The sequence below is a fragment of the Hylobates moloch genome, unplaced genomic scaffold (genome assembly GCF_009828535.3).
Source record: "Hylobates moloch isolate HMO894 unplaced genomic scaffold, HMol_V3 SCAFFOLD_10, whole genome shotgun sequence".
NCBI lineage: Eukaryota > Metazoa > Chordata > Mammalia > Primates > Hylobatidae > Hylobates > Hylobates moloch.
The window spans coordinates 64,002,545-64,025,582 of NW_026652285.1; the positions used below are offsets into that span (position 1 = coordinate 64,002,545).

Genomic DNA, 23,038 nt, shown 5'->3' on the forward strand with positions numbered 1-23,038 from the left:
ACCTTCAATACTGTATTACAGGACTATGTAAAGAGGTTGCCTGATAGAAGCAGCAATGAAAGGATTGTTTCTTCTAAAGTCCAGCATGCAATGATTTAGTCAATTCAAAAAGAATGGGGTAAGAGAAAGATTCTCATGTTTTCTTTTCACTAATTTTATTTATATTAGGTAGTTTTCACTCAGAATATCAATTCATTTTTCAGGTTTAGATATATGTATATGTATCTGTTCGTATGCATTAATCACTTAGAAACTTTATTTGGTATAACTTCACATTTTTGGTATATAGAAATTTTATTTTCTTAATGCAGCACAGTAGATATACAATCAATATTATTCCCTAGAATGTGCAATATATAAATTATTCACATTAAAAAATTAAGAACAGAAAGCCTCATATGCAGTAAATATTTAAAAATGTATATCTCACTTTGATTCTGTTTCTGACTATACACTACTAGCTTTATAAATCTGAATGAATATGACATTTACACATTTGAATGAAGTACACGGATGGGTCCATTCCGGATGCTTATTACACTATATGAATAATCTGCTCTTCACTTTGGTCATTAAGATTCCATGTGCTGAGGCATATAGTGGATCCGAAAGACACTTCCAGAAGTACATTTATTACATTGGCATCTTAAGAATTTCTGTTCCTTTTATTCTCCTTTATAGCGAGGGGGCCTTTTCTCTTTAAAAGCAAGAAGACCTTCAAGTCTGTCTTTTGTTGGAATGGTCTAAGAAAAACAAAATATTAAATATGTCAAAAATGTTAAATCAACTGTAAAAGTTTATTAAGCACTAAGAAAACTACTTAGAACCACATTCTAAAATTTTGAAATCTATCAGTCACTTGAACAATTCTCCTAATTATGTAACCAAACTCGTCCTTCTTACTTCAAGTGGTCCTCTACCCCATTTTGCTCTTCTTTTTCTAGTTTCCTAGTAAGGTGGAAGGTTATTATTGATTTAGATATTTCCTCTTTTCTAATATATACATCCAATGCTATTTCTATCTAAACACTGCTTTTAATATATCCCACAAACTTTGGGAAGTTGTATTTTCATTTTAATTCAAAATACTTTATAATTTTATATATATTATATATATACATTCCTCAAGACATCTTTGACATATAACATTATTTAGAAGGATGTTGTTTAATCACCCAATATTTTGGGCTTTCCAGCAGTCTTTCTTTTATTGATTTCTAGTTTAATTCCATTGTGGTCTGAAGAATACACCTTGTATAATTTCTGGTGTTTACATTTAGTAAGTTGTAATTTATGGCCAAATGTGCTTTTAAAATTTTTCTTTGGGCTCTGAGGCTATTTCTAAGACGTTTGTAATTCACTTTCCTCATGGCACGTACTCATCAATGACAGGTGATGATTTATACATACAAGCTGGACACAGAGTCACACTCTAGATACTGCTCCTTTAAACGAGTGCTCATGCAGTTTCCAACTCTCAGGAAAGGTAGAACAAAACTTTTTTGCTATTTCAGATGCCCTAAAATAAAGTTCTATCTTTCAGAGAAAGACAAAAAAGGGAAAACATTTTTTTTCCTCTCCAGGAAGACCTACTAATTTGTATGCAGTCATCCCTCAGTAACTGCAGGGGATTGGTTATAGGACCTCCTGCAGATGCCAAAATCTGCAGATGCTCAAGTCCCTTATATATTAATAAAATGGCATATCATATTACCTATGCACATCCTCTTGTATACTTTAAATCATCTCTAGATTATTTATAATACCTAATATAATGGAAATGGCATGTACACAGTTCTTATACTATATTGTTCAGGGAATAATAAGGAATAAAGTCAGTACATGTTCAGTACAGATGCAACCATCCGTTTTTTTTCCTGAATATTTTCAATTTACACTTGGTTGAATCCACAAATGCAAAACTTACAGATGAAAAGGGCCGATTCTGTAAAAAATAAAACTATAATTTCATTAGTGAACTTTCAGTGGTCAGGAGAGAAGGCGCAGAGGTTCAGGAAAAGCCAAGGAGTCTCACCCCAGGTTGCATGGCAGGCACACGTTCATTACCACTCTCCTCTACCTCTCTACACTGCAGTGGGAGGCCAGGGCCATACCCGCAAAAGAAAGCATACGCCTAGAGAGACAGCTCCTGCACACCCAGGACTGACTCAGTTACTCTAAGAGTTTTCTAGATTATATAGACGAGACATTCCTGTGGAACAGAATCAGTCATAAGAGCTGGTAACAAATAGCAGAAACAACTAATTTCAACCCATTTGTATGATTTTGGAATGGGCACAAGGGTAATCTTGCTCAGTGAAATTCATTTGAATTATACAGAAGGTAAATATAATTTGTAAGGGTCATCCTCATTGAATTTGTGATTGTATTACATACCTGAGCATAACAAGCTTCTTCTATGGCTAACCCTGTTACTAAATCGACCTGAGAATAAAAACATAATCCATTTCAGCAGAAATAACTTTGCAAAATGTGGTATATTCAATAGAAATTCAAAAAATTCAAAAGTTGAATAACCTATCCCCAAAGCACCCAATCCTTTGATATAGTACAGCAGATCAGAGTGTGACCAACATGAGACAAAGAACCAGGCTTCCTGGGTTCGTCCTGACTCCATCACTTGGGAGCTGAGTTACCTTGGGGAAGTTATTTAACCTCTCTGTGCTTCAAAGAGGCATGTCTGAACAAGAGGGGCTAATTATAATGCTTGCCAAATGGGAGTATTGTGAGGATTAAATGAGTTAATCTAGGTGGGGCCTTTATATCGCAACACACACACACACACACACACGATGCTTAGTACATAGTAAGGGCTATATAAGGTATTTGCTATTAGTATTGTTACCATTATGTAAATATTTAAATAAACCAATCAGATACTTTTGCAAATTTATGAAACTGTATTTACTGCTAATAAAGTCAATCTCTTTTTACTGCGATACAGCCCAGGAAGATACAGAGGTTCCTTAGTCTACAAGAAGGAAGCACTTTTCTTCAAAATACCCATAATTTAACCAAAATCTAACAACTGCCATGAAAAGTCCAATAAATGGGTATGTGCACCACCCTATCCTCCCTGGCCTGGGGCCTTCACTGTTTTGGAGTCATCTACCTGGGGTACCCCCAGGACACACGATGGATTCACCTTGTACCTGCATTGCGTGTGCCTCCCTGCAGAAGGCACACTGAGAAGCTAAAGGTGGAGAGAGCTAGGAATTCTCCTTGGAATGTTTTGTATAATATAATACTGATGCTAAAAATACACAGAATGCCCTGTTCTTTTGGTTTTCTATGAACTACTAGCCAATAAATCTGTCTGTTAATTCGATGGCAAAAATCATGAGCATGTCATAAGCTTCACGGCACTGGTAAAATTACTGAATTCTGTGCTTGTGATACTGAATTAGCAATAACCCTAAGAATGAAATAAATGACGTACCTGCAAGGAACTTCAGTAGCTTTCAGTAACAGCAGCATTTAAACAACCATATTTTAGAACTTTAAAAAAAATGTAGAAGTCTAAACATGGTTCATTTAAATTAAATCTCCACTCTCCATTCCCAAAACAAACTCAAGCATTAAGGAACCTACCTCCATCCCTTGATTAATTGCTAATTTTGCCACTCTCATTGCAACAGGTCCCTAAAATTCAAATTAAAGAAACAGACTTTAATTATTATTTATACAAATTATGTCATATATCTCAATAAAATTCAGAATTCCCACCAGTGGATCCATGGCACAGCCAGCAATGGCTGTCAGATACTAGATGGAAAATTTTCTGAGCCTTGCAAGGCTGTAATTAAAGAGCAACTGCAACAACTGCATCAGCACATTATTTAGATTCCACGTTTTGTTATGCTGCAAACTCCAGATCCTTAAAGGTGAGCAGGTAGTGCGTGTCCAGCTGTGAGCTTGCTGTTCTTCAGCAACACTTCCTAGAAGTTAAGTAGAGGAAGGAAAACGAGGTAAAGTCTTTGCCTCAGTAGCATACCAATTAGGGCTTTTGAAAGAAGCTTGGGCTGGGGATGAGGCTGTTGCTATTGATTAAGGTAGGGTTCTGATACCATCGCTTTCAGACACTGGCTCTCTATCTTTCCTCCATTCGCCTTGACAACTAACAGCAATGATGGTGGATTAATCAACAGTGTCCTCTAAGCAGTGCTCCCACAGCACACATAAATTTGAAGTCTACATAAGTCTTTCAGGATGTAGAAGAGTCACAAGGAATGAACTGGATATCTGCTGTGAGAAGGAGAATGTCAACTGTGTCTTGCAGAAGCCAAACTCTTACCAAGCAGAAAAACCAGAATCCCTCAGATGGAATTTCGTTATTCGATCACATTTTAAAGTCCTAAAATACCATTTGTGGGTGATAAATGTGAATTCAATGCTATATTTTGAACTGAATGCTCTTTTGAATTAAAACACAAGGTAGGCTCTAAACAACAGGCACAGCAAAGGACTCTTAGATGGTGACATGGATGAATGCATGAAAAGACATGTTTTCCTATCAAGGAGTTTCTATTATTAAATTTGACCTATCTAAATTTTCTTCCAAATCATGTTTACAAATCTTTTTCAAAGGCCACAATTTCCAATGCTATAGTTGTTAGACAAATATCTTATTGATAATTATTCCCACTGTGATTTGTATGTGTCATAGACAACACCATCATTTTTTTCATGATAATCAATCCATTTTATTAAATGGTGTGCTCCTCTAATTTTTCCATTTTCATCGTCAACTGACCAAGAAAAGGTGCTTGTCAAACTCCTAGATGCACACAAATCCCCATCCTCCTTGTTAAAATGCAGATGTGGACTCAGTGGGTCTGAAATGGGCCTGAGATTCTGCACGTCTAACAAGCTGCCAGGAGATGCCCAGGCTGCTGGTCCACAGACCACACTTTGGGAAGTAAAGTTTAGAAAGCCATGAGAAAAACAGGAAAATTCAAAATGCTATTAGAGATAGTGCTTGATTTAATTTGTTTCCCCCTTAAAACATTTCCAGTGCCTTTTTCTTCTTTACAAACCTTTTTTCTCAGATAAATGGAAGTAATATATAATACAGATATCACCTAGAAATACTGATTTTACAGAAGCTTTCAGTTACCTGGAGGACTAATCATTTGGCAACAAAGTAACAAACATAAAAATAAAGGTGATTCCACTCAAACTTCATTTGGTGACTTGTGCATGTAATTTTGCAGTCACATCTTTTCTGAAGTAACTCAACATCTTCTTATACATTTGTTTGACCTGGAGGAAAATTAATTTTAACAATCAACATTCTGAAGGAGTGTCCTTCCAATGAAAGGTGACAAAGGCACACGCACAGGGGCTGTGATGACGGCTGGGTAACCACACAATGGGATGCGGCTCGACACACTGGCAGTGGAAGGAGGGAGCAGAGCGGAGGACAGTGCTCACGTTCTCAGGCGGGGCGGTGTGTGGACGGTGGTGGCATTTGCTGCATGGTGGCCACAGAAGCATCATGGGAGAGAGCAAGTCAGGCCCTAAGGGGCTAATAAGCTGCCTATAGGGAGCTCTGAAGCAGAGAGCTGAACATCCATGTCAGGAGGCCAGGAGCGGGCTCTGCAGATCATCAGAATTGGAATTGTATCATAATCTTTCTTAAACACACCCCTGTATTTGAACTGAGGTATGTTTTGGTCATAAAGTTTTAAGCCAGGGTAGGTTATAACACCAATAGTCAGTCAAATTATACTCTCCTGATACTCGCACCTTTAATTTGTCTTTAGGTAGAGATTTCTCTCATATTTGAGGAGAATAAATAAGTTTGTAGTGAGAATCTATCTTTTTAAGGCAAAAATCTTTTTTTATTTGCTCTGTTTCCATCAATCCAACAAATACTTACTGAGCATCTACTGAATGTATGGCTCTGCATTACCTTATGTGGGGAATAAATTATATAACGGTCCTTCCCTAAAAGAGCTAATAGCTCCTAAGTTAATTAAGAAGGACCAGAAGCGTCAATGCCAGGCAGTGTGGTTTTAAAAACTGATTCAGCAGATGCATACCAGCAGAGTGGGGCCTGGTTTGTCAGCAAAGGCTCCTGTGCTGAGTGCCAAGAACACTTTCTGAAACTGGATGCAAGACTCTGAACAAATGTGAGCATTCGTGCATTTTTAAAAAGAATCAAATGCATGAATTTGGAATCTCATGGTATTCCCAAAAAGATCCACAGCCCACAAAAAGGTTATGAATCCGGTTTAAGTTAAGCAACCCTGAGTTAGAGAGAAAAATTATTTTGACTCCAGAAATGGTTAGAGGATTATAAAACTTCAAACTCCACTAGGAATAAAGATCACTACTGCTTACACAGCAAAAGAAGACTCTTTCTCTCAATTTAAAGCCCTTTAATCTTGTGATTTCAGACCAAAGGCCTATTTGAAAAATATATCTGAATGGGTGACAAAAAGAATTGCTTAAAACAGGACTGTCAGTGCACGGCCACTGATATCACTCCTGAGTCAGCCGTACACATCGTGTTCTAGATTTGAAAGTGTACTTGTGAGGAAGCACAATGGAGTCAAAACAATGCCTACACCACCATAGGCAAACACACAGGAAGACAAACAACTGCTGGTTTTCAAGCAGGCTTTTCACTTTTCAAGTGAAGCCACTGCAATGAAAGTCCACTCTGGCACAACAGACTATGGTCCCTTACTAGAAAACAGCATATTTCAATGTATTTTGACTTGGGGTGGCCCAGTGTGACAGCCAGCCCTATCACTCTTTCTTTCCATGGCTACGGCTTCCATTAGAGCGCTCAGCTGGTGAGCAAATTAAAACACCTTGCTAGGAAGTTGTGCACATGTGACAAGCGTTGTCAAGGGATATTTTATCAAAGTGTGGCTACAATAAGACCCTTGGAGCATCTTCAAAGCCTCATCAGAATTCCACGGGATCATAGTGTTTATCTCATGTAACTGCTCTAGTTTTACAGAGCCCACGCATCCCTTTACTTGGAAGCAAGCCAGGGACTTCTTCCATAGGCAAGATGACTGCTGTTTTAGTCAAAGTGTTATAATGTTTCCTAAAATGAGAAAAAATAAACTCTAATGAGAATACCTGAGGTAAAAACTCTCTCGCCAGGTCCAAGGCCTTTCTGTAGGCAGCGTCTCCCTCCTGGTTCTGTTCCAGAACGTGGCTGATTAAGCCCACTGCTTTGGCTTCTTGGCCATCGAGGACTCGCGCAGAGAATATGAGCTCCTTGGCCAGGGACATTCCAATGGTGCGTGGCAATCGCTGTGTCCCCCCTGAGGGGTGAAGGAGAGAGAAAAGGCAATGATTTGACACCTGTCAGTTTTAACACTTCAGTGTTTCATATCTTCATTTACAAAAATAAACCAGGGCCAGAAGTTTATATGTTAAAATTAGTAGCTGGAAAACTACTTCAGAACAGAATCTAATTTCTTAATTTCCTTATAAAACTAATAACACCAAAAAAGGACTCGAGAACCTTACATCCTTATTAAGTGATTTTGGCACTGAGTATCACCTGCAACCTCTCTGGTATACCCTGAGTCAAATCCACAGTCATCACCACATCAGTAACCATCAGGTGCACAGCAGTGGACAGGCAGTACCAGCCAGTAAGTCCACTGACTAGAAAGGCAGAGTTCCACCAAGCTTGGCATTCTTCTTTCAGCTTAAATAAATCTTAACACATTGTGAGACATTCAACTCCTATACTTTTAAAGAATCCTTTATGGCAAATATATTGTAAACAAATTTTAATCTAGAAATAAAACCAGACAATGACTCATGAAAACAGGCTTTGTCCTGGTGGTATTTTCTCAGTGCAAGTCCTGGTCATCTCTGTTAGCTCTTCTCTCGGAGACACTCTCTCACACAAACACACCCCTTTTCCAGCTGGTGAGGAAAATCCAGTGTGTGGAGTCAGAAGTCATGCATTTGGTTTTGACGTTGCCACTTACTACTTTAGGGACTTTGGGAGTCGATTAACTCTTCAACTCCAAGGGAACACAGTGGGTATATTAGCATGATTTAGGGTAAACGTAGGTCAGAATAGTTCTACAGCAAAAGATGCCTATTTTGTTGAAGATGGCCTAACTCACTAGATCCATCTATGTATTCACTTCAGTATCTTCCAGTGATGAGGACGGGATCTCATTAAATATACAAAGTTGGGCAAAAGCAGGTAACACAGGTCTAGCCTCAATGTCTACCAAGAAGAAATGAAAACAGCTTCAACATCAGCGTTCACCTAAATCTCACCCTATTAATGGCTGTGCCAGGAGGCAGAGGAGCAGCGGACTGCCCCCTTGCAGAGCAGGAAAAGCAAACTGACGCCCACCATCTACACAAGCTCACTGGGTTTTACTTGGCCTACAAAATTTGAAACTTTTCTTTCTGCATTAGTTAGCAACATTTAAAACTAGATGAATGACTTTATCTAAAAAACCAATTTCCCTCCAGTACTTTTCCTTTAAAGGAAAGCAAAATCATTTTTTGTTCGCATCTCTACGAAAAGTGGAAAAAAAGACCACAAGAAGGCACATGTTTTACAAAGTATGCCTCAGTTGGAAGAACAGAGCTTAAGATGCCATTATTAAGCAAACCATATTAAGAACCATAATTAATACTTAGAACACAGGTATATTTGGAAAAAGAAACCCTGAATGAATTGTAAAAGGACTAGTATTTTCAATACAGACTGTTTTCAAACAAATACAATAATGCTACTGCAAAATGCAGTTTTACATGTTTAAGCTGCCCAAGCGTTAGAGATGGTGAATTTATACAAGTGTTTACTCGCTACGGCAGAAAATATGTGTCTGAAGACAATGAATTATTGACAAATTTAAATTTAACTTTCAACAATGATGTTGCTCAGTGTAGTAAAGATAGGTCTGAGAACTTATGGGATAAGCTGCATGGAAAAGAAAAGCTATTTATGGTGCTTCCAATGGCAGCCGATTAGAACACAGATATAAATATAACTCAGATAACTATATTTACTCATGGAGCTTATGAGAATTTTAATGAGACTGAAGAACTTAACGAATATATATTATTCATGATAAGCATATTAGGAAATGGTTCTTTCTCATGTTCTATGAAAAGTTTAATGTAGACTGGTCAAAATTAACAAATGTGACCCACATTGTTAATGTCGCACTTTTTATTCAACAGAAACAACATTTTCCAAGTCCCGGAAGCTCAAACTCGTTCATCATATCGTTCCACTTATAGTATGATCCTGAGGTATGAGGATTTTTGCAGAAACTTAACAAAGTAACGGTCATGTAGGTGGTAACTAACACTATGAAAAAGACCCAGTCCCTTAAGCTGAGAGGCAGACAGCTGGATGCTTTGTTTCTTAAGCTGGATGCATAACACAATAGATGGCTGGCGGGCCTGCGGTGGAGGCTAGAGGTATGGTGCAGAAGAGAGCTAACTTTCTGACCCATTGAAAACAATGCATCACAGGAACCAGGGGAAAACCCTTGGCATGGCTCACCCACTAACACTGCATCCAGGACTTGATCTTTTTGGATGACATCACAAGCCATCTACTTTATTGCCTCATATAAATGAAATCATTCAGTATTTGTCTTTCTGTGATTCACCTGTTTCACTTAGCATAATGTCCTCAAGATTCACCTCTGTTGTAGCATGTGTCAGAAATCCATTCCTTTTTAAGGCTGAATAACATTCCATTGTACATATATACCACATTTTGCTTACCCATTCACCCCTGGAAGGATACCTGGGTTGCTCTACCTTTTGGCTATTGTCAATAATGCTGCTATGAACATGGATATACAAATATCTCTTCAAGACCCTGCTTTCAATTCTGCTTTCAATATACACAGACTGGGACTGCTGGATCATACAGTAATTCCAGTTTAATTTTTTGAGAAATCACCATAATGTTTTCCGTAGTCACCAAACCATTTTACATTCCTACCAACAGAGAAGAATAATTCCAATTTCTCTACACCCTCACCAACACTTACTATTTTTTTTTATAGTAGCCATCCTAATGGGTGTGCAGTAGCATTTTGAAACCCGCCCAATAGTCCCATAGACAGTTCTTTTTGGATAAACACAGAAATTGACCCTTCTGCTGTTAAAGCTTGAAACTTGCATCTGTTTTGAGTTTCTTCCCCAGAAAAGGACCTTCAGGCCTTTCAAAAAAATTATCAAAGAACCAAAACTCAGCTGATCACCACACCAGATGACTCCTTGCCCCTCCCTAGTTCTTGTTTTCTTACACATTGTTACATTTCTTCCCTGCTATATAAACCCCTAGTTTTAGTGGGTTAGGGAGATGAATTTGAGGCTGAGCTCCCATCTCAGCAGCAGCAGCCGATTAAAGCCTTCTTCCTTGGCAATACTTGTCGTGACAGTGATGGGCTTTCTGTGTGGTGAACAGGAGGACCTAGACAAAACCCCTGGTGTTTTGTTAACAGTTTCTTTGTGAGTAGTGATGCTGAATGCCTAAGTTTTCATGTGCTTATTGGCCATCCATATATTGTCTTTGGATAAATGTCTATTTAAACTTCTTTGCCTATTTTTAATTTGTGTCTTGAGTTGTTTCATTTGTTGAGTTAGAGGAGTTCTTTATATATTCTGGATATTAATCCTTTATCAGATATAGACTTGCAAATATTTTCTCCCATCCCATGGGTTGCCTTTTCACTCTTTTGATAGTGCCTGATGCATAAAAGTCTTTTAATTTTGGTCCAATTTACCTCTTTTTTCTCTTGTTACCTGTGTTACTGGTGTCATATCCAAGAAATTATTGCCAAATCCAATGTTATAAAGCTTTTTCTTTATACTTTCTTCTAAGAGTTGTATACTTTTAGTTCTTATGCTATGGTCTTTGATCAGTTTTGTGTTAATTTTTGCATAGGGTATAAAAAGTATTCCCAACACTACTTCTTGAAAGGGACATTCTTAAATGATTACACAAATACATGATTTCATTCACTCATTCCCACTGAAATTTTAACTTTTAGAACATTGTTTGGCAAGAAATTATCCCAGTTTGCAGAAATCTAAGACTGATGGCCTGAATTATATATATTTTTACATATGTGGAATGGAAAGTAAGCTGTCCCCTCCACCCCTCAGGCATACAAAATTCATGATTTCAAGCTTTATAAAAATGATATAATCTGTTCAGTTTGCCTTTCTCAATTACTAACGATACTATGAGCAAAGAACTTTACAAATGGAAGTTATGATGCAACACTGGACAACTAAACATGATTGATATGAAATCTAAGATTTTTACAAATATCTCTGGAATAGTTACCCCAAATGGCAAACTTTTTATGCCAACATTCTTTTCCAGCTTGAAAGTACTTAAATTTATGAACAGGCATTTTCTATAATTAAACTAAATGAAACTCAGTACTCTTGCTGGTTAAGGAAGTCAAATAGTGCAGAAAAACATCCCAATCCAAAAGACGAGATGTGCCAAAATCTTGGTGCAATCATAGCTCACTGTAGCATCCACCTCCTAGGCTCAAATGATCTTTCTGCCTCAGCCTCCCTAGTTAGCATGCCATGCCTGGCATCAGACTGTAAGCTCCAAATGTAAAGAGGAGAACTATAAAAAAATTACTTCACCTTTTCTTAATTCTGAATATCAAACTCCAATATTAACTTAGGGTTAGGAGTAAAAGTGAAGATAGTGTATCCTATTTCTGTCAGTTGACTGTTTTACACCAGGCTTGCTTGCTTCATTAGATTAGATCATATAATCTGCTAGTTCCCTTAGGCATTTGAATTCAGGATTTCTAAAGTGCCATTTCTAACCAGTCTTGGTGACTGATGACATTAAGCAGTGGAATTAAAAAATAGGATTGTCCTTGGTGAAATTATAATTGTTTCAGTCTGACAAGCAGCCCTAATGCATTCAAAGTGACAAAGGTCTACAAAACTATTCAAACTCATACTGTCCATCCCAACAGCTTCCAACGCAGAGCCCTGACTCCTGGTCAGGATCTGCTCTGAGGCTTCCTGGGATGGAGCCATATACTCAGGGATTACAACATCAGCAAGTAACACATTACCAGGACACTCCTGCAGGTACTCCATAGTACTACAGAGTATGAGGAGAAATGTGAAGCTAAGCTGAGAATTACAGGATAGCTCACAAGGCTTCCACTAAAAAACAAAGATCTCACAGCGACCACAGTTAATAATAGTATGTACTGTATGATTTTGAATGTTCTCACCACACAAAAAAAGATAAGTTGGTGAAGTAGTGGATATGTTAATTCGCTTGATTGACTCTTTCTACAATGTTTACATAGATCAATACACCATGGCCAGGCGTGGTGGTGGCTCACACCTGTAATCCCAGCACTTTAGGAGGCTGGGGCAGGGGGATAGCTTGAGCCCAGGAGTTTGAGACCAGCGTGGCCAACATAACAAGACTCTGTCTCTACCACACATAGAGATACAAAATCAGCCAGGCATCGCATGCTAACTATGGAGGCTGAGGCGGGAGGATTATTTGAGCCTAGGAAGTGGGTGCTACAGTGAGCTGTGATTATGCCACTGCAGTCCAGCCTGGGTGACAGAGCGAGATCTGTCTCTAAAAATATAAAAACAAAAACAAAATTATCACATTGTGCCCCATAAATATACAATTATTTGTCAGTTAAAAATAAATTTTAAAAAACAAGTGCCTCAAACCTTCCTAGGGGTAGTAAATTTATAGCACTTTTCCTTCCACAGAAAAGCAACTATAGCATTTCTGCCATTTCAACACCCCACCAGCCAAAGGTACTATGTGAAGTTACGTGTACCTACATGACGCTATGTCCAGATCAGCAAGCAGAAACTGAGTTCCAAAGCTGCATTACTATGCTATGAAGAAAGAAAGTGCCTTGGCCACTGCCCTTCCCTTTCTAATGTGTGAATGCTTAGAAAATACAAGGGGATTTCTAAGGCTTTTAGCCTTGGCTGTGTCAACTTGGAGGTTCTGATTCAGTGAGTATGAGGTAAACGTAAGGTTCTGCATTTCTAAAAGGCTCCAACATTCAGCTGAAGAGGCAGCAGAATCTACTAACCCACTGCTCTAAAACAGGAGGTGGAGAGATAATTCTCTTAAATTAACGCAACAGAATTTACATAACCAGGTAAGTAATTGCAATCATCACCTCACATGCTGTCTACTTGTTGTTTAGGACCATTTTGGAATTCCTCCTTTAAAACTAATTTCACAGATGACAACCCATTTGTTCACTCATTGAAACATCACTACGGAGGGACCCTGTTTTGGTACATGGATACATCCATGAACAAAACAAAGCCCCTGGCCCCTGGCGTTCAACACTGTCATGGGAAGCCACGCAATAAATAAAGAAATACACACAGAGAGTAAGAAAGCAGGGGGAGACGGAGTGGGGATGGGCACAGTTAAGACAGGATGGCCAGGGAAGGGCTCTGAGCAGGTGACACTGGAGCTGAGGCAGGAGGAAGCAAGGATTCCCACACAGGTCTGGGGAATGAATCTCCAGGAGGAACATGTAGGGCACAGGTCTTGTGGGAATTGCAATTGATTCACTTGAGGAGCACAAAGAAGTCCAGTGTGGCTGAAGTGCACAGCAGGGGCAGATCCTGTGGGTCCCATGGGCCCAAAAGGACTTGGGGTTTACTCTGAGGGGGACAAGAAGCCACTGAGCATCTGAGAGCATCTTCTGAGAAACAGTGGTATAGGACTGTCATTCTCTAATGAAGCTTTGAGCTTGTCAACCTAAATAAAAAAGAGAGAGAGGGCCTCTGAAAGAAATCTGGGAATAAAGCATTGCAATGGGAATGCGTATGCCATAAACAATGTGCATATTCAGGGAGATAAAGGAAGACAAAGGTTTGTAGAGGAAAAAATGAAGATTATATAACTGTTTCAAAATAATTATCCTTGGCTACAAAGATCAATAACAAGTGATGCCAGCCTGAGGCTGGACAGGCAGTTGAACAGATATTCTTGCAGAAGTGTCTTTTGTATAAGGTTACAATGGCCTTCATGTAAGGTTGTGGTTTTTGCAGAGTGTTTTGTGATGGTTTTAGTTATCAGGCATACAAGCATAAGAACCCTCTTTTCATGGCCTTCTCAATTCTATTTGTCAGGGCTATTATTTTTAACACCAGTGATTCCATTTTGATTCCTCAGAGATTTGAGGGAGAATTATGGCCATGAACTAAGAAGACAGGGGTAGGCAGATGTTTGTACTATTTGTGGTGGAGCTCCAACAAGCTCGGAGAGAGACTTCTAAACAAGTTCCCCAAATGCTTTGAATGTTGGCCATGTTTTGGCTGCTCAACATCCATTGCCCCCATTAAAATCCCGGTCTTCCTTTTGGAGACCCCTTTGGCCACCCCTCTCTCCACTATATCAGCCTTGGATAGTAGAAGATCCCTGCAACTGAAGCCCAAGAGCCAGAGCTGCCTCCTCTGCCCTGACACAGCTGGACAGGCATCTACATCAGGTCTGGCCTGCTGGATGCTGCTTCCAGGACTGACAGTCTGAATGGGCAGCCTAGTGGCATGGAGATTTGCCAAGCTCACAAAGAGCGCAGGGCAGTGATGTGCAGACCTGCCATGGTATAGACTGTCTAGTTCTGGGGCTCCTGGGTTCCAGTTTGTGCTCTAAGCTTCAATCTCTATCCATCTATTGATTTCAGGAGCCTCACAATAAATTTCCTTTTCATTTAGGGTAGCCAGAGTCAATTTCTATTGCTTACTCTCCCTCTCCAAAAAGATGAATGATACAATAATAGAGCTACTAGTTTTCTTTCTCTTTAAAAAAAGTCAGATGAAACTGAATGGGAGTTTATCTGTTTGACTTTTTCCAAATAAAGCTTATTTAAGTTCAATAAATAATTTATTGATTGAGTAACCTAACAAGTGCCAGGCACTGTCCTAGGTGCTGAACCCGCAGTGCTGAGTAAGATGGACCATCCCTTACCATCCTGCAGAAGGGAAGCAAAGACAAACAGCATGAAGCAATGGGCCAGAGAGAAGACATTGTGAGGAGTGTTACACAGAGAATTTCAGGCAGGGAAAAGAGTTCTGAGACAGCACATTAGATGACTAATTTAGACTGGGTGGCTGGAGAAGGCCTGCTTGATAAAGGTGATGCCAATGTCTAAAATATAACCAGATATCCAAATGAAGATCAGGAAGAACACCCAGTAATGAGCTCAGCTGGTACAAAGATGCAAAGATGAGGCAGAGTATGGCCCATTGAAGAAGAAGGAGACCACTGTGGCTCAGAGGAAAGGATGTGAGGAGTAGCAGGACAGGAGCTTGGGTAGGTTGAGTAGAAGTTTACATTTTACCCTAGGCAAAGTAACACAAAGGCACTGGAAGATTTTGAGCAGCAAGTGGCATAATTTGATCTGCACTTTAAAAAGATCATTTGTAAGACTGGGGGAGAAGAGATGATAGGGGCAAAATCAGAGCAGGGTGCCCAGTAGGCAGCTACTGCTGTCACCCAGGTACAACAGGATGGCAGCTTGGACTGAGATAAGGCAAGGTAGGGAGAGAGATGCAGAGGACTTGGAATAAGTGCTGTCTGAAATGCTAGTTAAATGGATGCTGGGAGAAAGGAAAAATCAATCTAATGGCTAGATTTTTAGCCTAAGTGTGTGTGTGTCCAATATTATGAACACTGACAAGAATGGAGGAGGGGGAAGCTGTGCTCTGGCCAAGGTAAGTATAAGGTATCTTTTACACATAAGAGTGGAGCAGTCATGTGTGAGACTGGACACAGAGAATAAGGTTTACCAATGATTAGTATCATACAGGTGGCATTCAGAGTCCTGAAGAAGATCACTTAGGGAGACTGTTTAGACAAATGTCAGCAAGACCTGGATAGGTGCTCACTGAGGCTGTTCAGCTGCTCAGGTGCAGCCAACCACGTTTTGTAAGTCACCTATTCTACCACTATTCACCCTACCCTACCTTCAATAAAGCTATGTCTGCAGGGGTCTTCTAGGAAAGATATTCTTCACTGAAATAAAGACATTCAGGAATACACAGGTCTTCTTCCAGGATGCTGTCACCTCTACATGTGACACTTAGAGCTATGGCAGCCACCTTGTGACCATGATGGAAGGTGGCAAGGGCAAAGTCTCCAAACTGAAGATGGTACAGCAGAAAGACAGCACTAGGCTGCTGACCTTACCAATCCTGAAGACACCTTACTTTGTGACTGCTTGTGATGCTACAGGGTATTTTCTTATTGTTTAAGCCAGCTGAAATAGGGTTTCCTGTAATTTGCACCAAGAACATCAGGAAGTACAGGTGGATGGAGGAAAGAGATTTGAACATGCATTTCAGAAAGTGGAAAAGCAAACATGCTAGGGAAGTATGGCAGTGTTGCTGGGCAAAATTAACTACACATTTGAGACGCGTGATCAGGAGATGAGTAGCATGATTATCTTTTCCATCCCTAGCAATTTCTAGCTAACTGGAGGTGGGGGTTGGGGGGATTGGGGCGGGGGCCTGGAACTTTGCCAGACAAGTACAAGAAGAGAGGAGAGAGCTAAGTAATAGCAACCGTTGACATTACTGAGCAGATACTACATAACACTATGTAAATCCTCCCAAGTACTCCAAGAGTATTCACTCATTTAATCCTTACAATTCCCCTATGAGGTTAGTGGGAAGGTAGCTAAGGTCATTTGTAAGAAAGTGATTATCACAAAGAACCATGAAATCTAGGCTGTGTGAGGAGAGAAGAGAGGAAAAGAGGGAAATGATTGAAAGTGAAAGTGTCCCAAGACCTGAGGACTTGGTGAGGTCTGAACAGAACTGGAAGGTTAAGATGCTGCAGAGTGAGAGGCAGGAAATCCAGATTCAGAACAGAGCAGGTGTGCGTAACTGGAGGTCGTGGGGTGACTGGGCTGAATGAGAAGGAGGAAGAGATCCCTGCAGGTGCAGTCACAGACTGCTAAAATTCAGTTCATGGACGGTATGAGACAATGTATAGATAATGCTCATCATGGTTTCTGGAACAAATTTTCTGTGTTTTAAAAGCCACTGAAAAGCAAATATTTGAATACTGAGAACCCATCATTTTTAAATGGGAAAAATAGTAATTTATTCTTAGCCCACCCAAAAGCTCCAACCAATTTCCCTACAAATCGATAAAATGGCAGGAAAAAAAACCCATAAACTGCTATGTAACAGTCTACCACAATTTCTACATAATATTTAGCATTTTAAACACCAATTACCTACTTACTGAATTCTTAATGAATTATTTAGGGGATATGTGTATGTGCAGAAAATGAATCTATCAGCTACAGATTATGTTTCCTCCTATGCGGCATTAAACAGATAATGTGATGAAAATAAACAATAAACTATGTTACAAGTAAAAGATGAATGCGAAATTCATCTTAGCAAAATTAACAAAGAATTTCAAAACTGTTACTTATCAAATGAAAAGTCTGGTGGTACAGGAGGCAGAAAGGCAAGAGTCACTGTTACTCCCTGGTGATGTGGTAAAGCTGTGTGCTGGGGCAAGAGTGAAAACTGTTCACACTCAAATGAATTTCTTTTGTTGGTACTCAAGATCCTGGGAGTGAATGGCTTTGACTCACTGTCTGAAGCCACAGACAAAATAAGAGGATGAAAACACTCAAAATGGGTATCTTTGTTTCTTTTGCTTGTGATCTGTAAATAATATACAAATGAGTTTCTAGTTTATAAGTGGTTGATTCTTTTCATTTATTCACTAGTTTTCAAAATTACAAGGTCATTCCCTAGTATCCTCTAACGCTGAACAGTTAAGTTTTTAATCTTTGGAAATCATAATTAACTTATAGATTTTAACCTATTTGATGTACGACAACCCACTGCAGTTAAGATCTTTATTGATGCTCAAACTACCCCAGCTTTGACCAGTGCGGACTTACTTAGATTGGCTCTGAAGTCCTTTTGACATGACCAAAATAGTCATCGATAACTTCCTGTTATCTGGTATCACAAAATGTTCCAAGCTCACCTTGTACCTTTCCTCCTCAGACCTTGATTCCTTTTAGTGGAGCTACATTTTTAAATGTAAGCTTTTGCTCATATCATGATCAAGTTTATTTACAATAGCAATGATTTCATGTGGTATGTTCTGAATTCTCTTAAAGATTTTGCGTTGAGGTTCAAAGCTTCTCTTTTCTAACAAATGATGAGCACTGAGGATGAGCATTACCAAGTGAGTATGAGGAATGAGTTTTTTGCTAGTCAGTACTTCACTACACGATGCTACTGGATTGCCATCCTTTTCAGCGTCCACTTTACACTAATTTTATTGCTCTGATTTAACCAGTTTCTTGAAAGCTTAAAAGTCAGGAACAAAATTTTGGGACCAGTTTTTTCAGGGTTGCATAAAGATCACAAATGACCACTGTTAGAAACCAGGTTCCCTCAATGTTTCTCACTTGCCATCCTCAGGCTGCATCTTCTGTCTTTCAGATCATCTCATGGTCCAAAAAGGCTGCTGAAGCCTTGCAATCAGGTCTGCAAACCAAATAGCAGAAAGGGAAAAGGGGGAATGGGAAGGTAGTGCTCCATTTTCAAAGCCACTGACTAAGTACTGGACAACAGTATCTGTTTGCATCTCACTGGCTAGAACTTGGCCATGTGTAGCTGGAGGAGGCTGGGAAATATAGTTTCCTTGCTGAGTGTTTTGCCATAGCATAGAGAATAAAATTGGGACTCTATCACTAAGGGAAAATGAAAATGGGTAGGCAATTAGCAGACACTACCACAAGTGGCAAAACTGTTTTCATCATGCAACAAAATGTCTTCATGTTTATGTATCACTTGGATAAAGATATACTTGAAATGTAATATTACTGTTTATAATTTTTCCATCATTTAATCTTTTTGAGAAAACATCAAGAATTTTTCTCCCTAGGTAATAATCTCCTGAGATTATACTACTTAAAACACAACTTACTTTGAAGTAGCAACCTGTATTAGCAGAGGCTTAAAGCACAGCAAGCTTTTGCCAGAGAAGGCAAGAAGCAAAATGTTTAAAATATCTGGCTGTCTCCTGTATTCCCTGCTGTCTCTTGGGAGACATGAGAACCTTCAACGCCATGGGGAGATGTTGGCAGCAATCTGAGACTACTCTCCCCTTTCCTCCAAGACCAAAAGACCTAAACTCAAAGTACAGAATAATGTAAAATATAGATGTTACTTCCCCCTTTTTATATTTACATGTATTAAAATAGTCTAAAGCAAGCTTTATTTGACATTTCACAATCAATTACAATGTAATGTGTAAAGAACTGACCATACCTTATGACTTTGGATTATAAAGTATGTTTTAGTAACATTTAATGGTGGAAAATCCAAGCTTTTTGTTCATTTTTTTTTTTTAGCCTTCATCTTTTCCCTTCTCAAGACAGCACAAAGAAAGAAGTCATACTGATAAGGGGGGATGCTCATAACAAATCCTCCAAGTTAAAAGTTATGTGGATACCAAACTGAGGGCATTTACTGATATGATTAGAAGTGATCTCTGACTTCTGCAAGTAAATACCACTTTTGAATTACTTATAAATCTTCTCTCATAAATAGAAAGCCCCATTTCAGGTTGTTTTTTCCTTGAACCGCAGGAGGAAACACTGCAGTACAATGCCAGCTTTGGATTATAAAGCCCACTGCAAACTGATTCCTGTGGAATTCTATGTCAGACGGCTTAGGCAAGAGCTTTCTTCATACATCAGGGCTTGATGCTTACAAAACTGACTTCCTCCCACTTTACAATGAAAGCATCAGGGTCAAAGAGGAGTGAGCTATGAGAACAACCATGACATGTTTACTAGTCTTAGATTATGTCACAATCATACAAAAACCATAAAAATATTTATCCTTCCATTTGTGACCAATGTTTAAAGTGTTGTAATGCTTCCTATTCCCTGAGGCCTGTTGTAAAGCAATGAAAACACACATGCACACATGCACGCACACACACGCACGCACGCACAAGACAGAGGGATATGTAAGGACAAAAACCTAACTGGCTCAACCCCAGCAGAACCTGCCTGAAGTGTATTAGTTTGAGCTCTTTGTGGATTACGGAAGAGAAGCCTTTAGCAATCAGGACTGGAATGGGGAAGGAAGGCTGGACATCAAAAATGTTTTTCCAAGCAAATTAAGCAATTTCCACAATTAAACACCTTTGTGATACAGCTTTCATTAATATTTATTATAGAAAGCTTTTTCAACTATTATACCACACAGTTAGAGAAACAGACACACCAAAGTCTTAATCATTAAAAACAAAATTACGCTTATTTTTCAATGTTTACATGCACCTTTAAAAACGAATATTTGCCGATACATTGTGTTATCTTTTTAAAAAATATTTTGAAGGATGTATTGTTACCTACCAGAGGAACACAAAATCTTCCTTTCAAAATCTTTTATTTAAAGACTGCCATGGTGTGCATCTGTCCATTCTTAGCCAGCTCCCACCAATAGCACTGTGCACCCCTCTGCCCTTGAGTGCTGTCTTGAGGCTGTGAACTCAGGTGCTTGCCCTGGTGGCTCTGAGGGGTCTCTGGAGGCTTCTCCTGCCCAACCCTCTCTCATACCCATATGACCAAGACGTGAGCACATGACTTAAGCCAGACCAATCAACTCTCTCTCCTTCAGCGCAGATCTTGAACAGAGCAATGGAAGGAATGGCTGGGCTAGTAAATTGGAGTGAAGGCCTCCAGGTAAGGCTATGTGGAGGTGTACTTCCAGGGAGAAGTTTCTGTGATGGTGGAAAGGGTTTGTGTTTGCACTATGGAATACAGAAGTCACTAGCCCCATGTAGCTACTGAACACTTGAAACGTGACCAGTATGGCTCAAGTTTTAATTTTTAGTTCGTTCTGATCAATTTAAATTTAAATCATCGCATGTGGTTAGTGGCTACAATACTAGATGGCACAGGTCTAGAGTCTCCTGCCACTGAGTCTCTGGGGGCCCTTTAGTCTTCCATGAGCTCCCTTTTGGTGGCAACATTGATTTCTGTTCAAAACCAAAGAAACTTGACATGACCTACAGTTCATTTCAACATGCCCAATGTCTTAGTCAATGATGCAGCTGAGGGAGAAGGTCTACACAACATCTCTACAGTTCATGGCCAGGGTAGGAGGATGCTGCACAGCACAAAGTGGGAAAACAGCCAGCTGATGCCTAGTGATAAGTGCGTTCTGTGGTCTAGACAACCTGGGTCACACAAAAGTGACCCAAGAAGGAAGACATTCAGAATCTAAATAATAATCTTACAATACAGCTGCTCATCATACACAAGAGAAGTGGTATTGGCCAGCCTGATCTAAACTGAGATCTTCCCAACAGCCTTCTGAACATAACACCTATCCCAGGTACATGGAAACTGTCCAGAGAAACAAAACTAATAGAAAGAAGGGATCCAGTGGACTCTTCTGTAGCAGCATACATGTATCAGATCAATTACTAGGGCTGCAGTAAGAAATCTACCTACCTACAGTAAAAATATTGTGCCATAACATGCCTAGACAACTATGTCTTACATGTGTTGCACTTTTTCATTCTAATCCCTAGTTATTTATATAGACAATATGTTATATATTATATATAAGTATATGTGATTGATTTAAAGTCATATTAGTATCTACAAATGTATTACAAGGATTATGGCTAGGCTGGATATTTTTTCCTTTTTGAGATTTTGTGTTAGGTTTTCCTTTATTAGGTTTTGTGGTAGGTATATAATATGTATTATGTATGTATAATACATATATACTTGTGTCAAACGAACATGAATACATAAGCCAGCCCTAAAGAAAAGTCTTGATTACATTATTTTAATGCAGTAACATTTGCCAGAGATATAATGTTTCATGTTTACCTTACTAGACAAATCATGTAACTACTGAAGCAAAATGCCAAACTTAATACCTTGATACCTACAGATACCACCCTTTAAGAGTTGTATTTAACATTTTACACTTTAAAAAAAAAATCAAACTCTCTTAAATGGTGAAAACAAATCAACTATGTAATATGTCCTAGTCCAACCGGACATTGAATACAGTAAAGCATAAACCATGTAGTCTGTTTAAGAAGGAAACAGTGTCATCATGTCTAATGATTTAAATAATAGTTATTTATTGTGCACTACAAATTACTCTAAAACTTAGTGGTTTAAAACAAAACACTTACTCTTTGATAGATTCTAAGGGGTCAGGAATCCAGGAAGAGCTTGGCTGGCTCTCCTGCTTCCAGGTTCCCTTCCCCACGGCTGGCAGGCCTTCTCGGTCCTGCACACATAAGCTACATTGCAGGGCTGCCTCTTGACCAGGGCATTGCCAGGGCAAGTGAGTCAAGGAAGCCATAGTCTTTTTACAACCTATCTGAGAGGTGACGTCCCATTGCTTCTAAGTCAGCATGGCCAGCCTCACTCCACAGGCAGCATTACACTGTGTGAACACCAGGCAGCCAGGTTAGAGGCTGCCTACCACAAGGACAAAGATTGATCAAGCAGCACACACTGTAAGGAGCGTCTTTTCGTCTACTCATCTTTCTTCTACCAAAAAAACCCAGTATTTTTCAAGACAACATTCAGAGAGTATTTCCCAAAGTTCAAAATCATCCCTCATTCTTTCCAAATCAAGGAGGAAGTAAAAAAGAATATGTGAACCACTTATCTTGGAAAAATAATAGAGGAGGAAAAGTGTGGAGAGAATACTATGGAAAACATTCCTTTTGGAAAGCTCAACACATGAAAAACACACCATACTTGCCAAGCACAGTCAGAAGTGAAGGAAGTGACACCCTCACATCAACTGTTTTTCTTGCGTTTCTGAATTAACTGTAATAACTGTAACAATAAAAAACACTGCATTTCATAAAAACTGAACTTTCATGTTTTCGTTAAATGAGGGTTCTAATAAAAGACTTAAGATGTAAGTGGGAAATCCTTACTATCTGCATGTTAGAAACACAAAACAT

At 39.2% G+C, this 23,038-nt stretch overlaps 1 protein-coding gene and 1 long non-coding RNA gene across 12 annotated transcripts in view; one reads left to right on the forward strand and one right to left on the reverse strand.

Moving 5' to 3' along the window:
* Positions 1-61: 61 nt before the first annotated feature.
* Positions 62-13,008, forward strand: LOC131384334 (uncharacterized). 2 transcript variants are annotated; one of them, XR_009215075.1, is made up of 4 exons: positions 62-118; positions 2,966-3,074; positions 9,208-9,279; positions 12,772-13,008. It is a non-coding gene; the product is annotated as an uncharacterized LOC131384334 (long non-coding RNA). The 2 variants fall into 2 exon arrangements; XR_009215074.1 differs by lacking the exon at positions 62-118 and having other exon boundaries at positions 2,805-3,074.
* The window catches only part of AUH (AU RNA binding methylglutaconyl-CoA hydratase), a 146,668-nt gene continuing 123,692 nt past the window's right edge, over positions 63-23,038 (reverse strand). For 2 of the 10 annotated variants that reach the window (XM_032164517.2, XM_032164516.2), the window contains exons 5-8: positions 7,120-7,307; positions 3,613-3,663; positions 2,398-2,445; positions 63-743 (exon numbers count right to left, since the gene is read on the reverse strand). In XM_032164517.2, coding sequence (XP_032020408.1) covers positions 666-743; positions 2,398-2,445; positions 3,613-3,663; positions 7,120-7,307 — 365 coding nt within the window. In that variant the 3' untranslated portion in view covers positions 63-665. Of the gene's footprint in view, positions 744-2,397; positions 2,446-3,612; positions 5,620-7,119; positions 7,308-23,038 lie in introns of those variants that run through there. The other 8 variants (XM_032164513.2, XM_032164511.2, XM_032164519.2 and 5 more) reach the window with 7 other exon arrangements.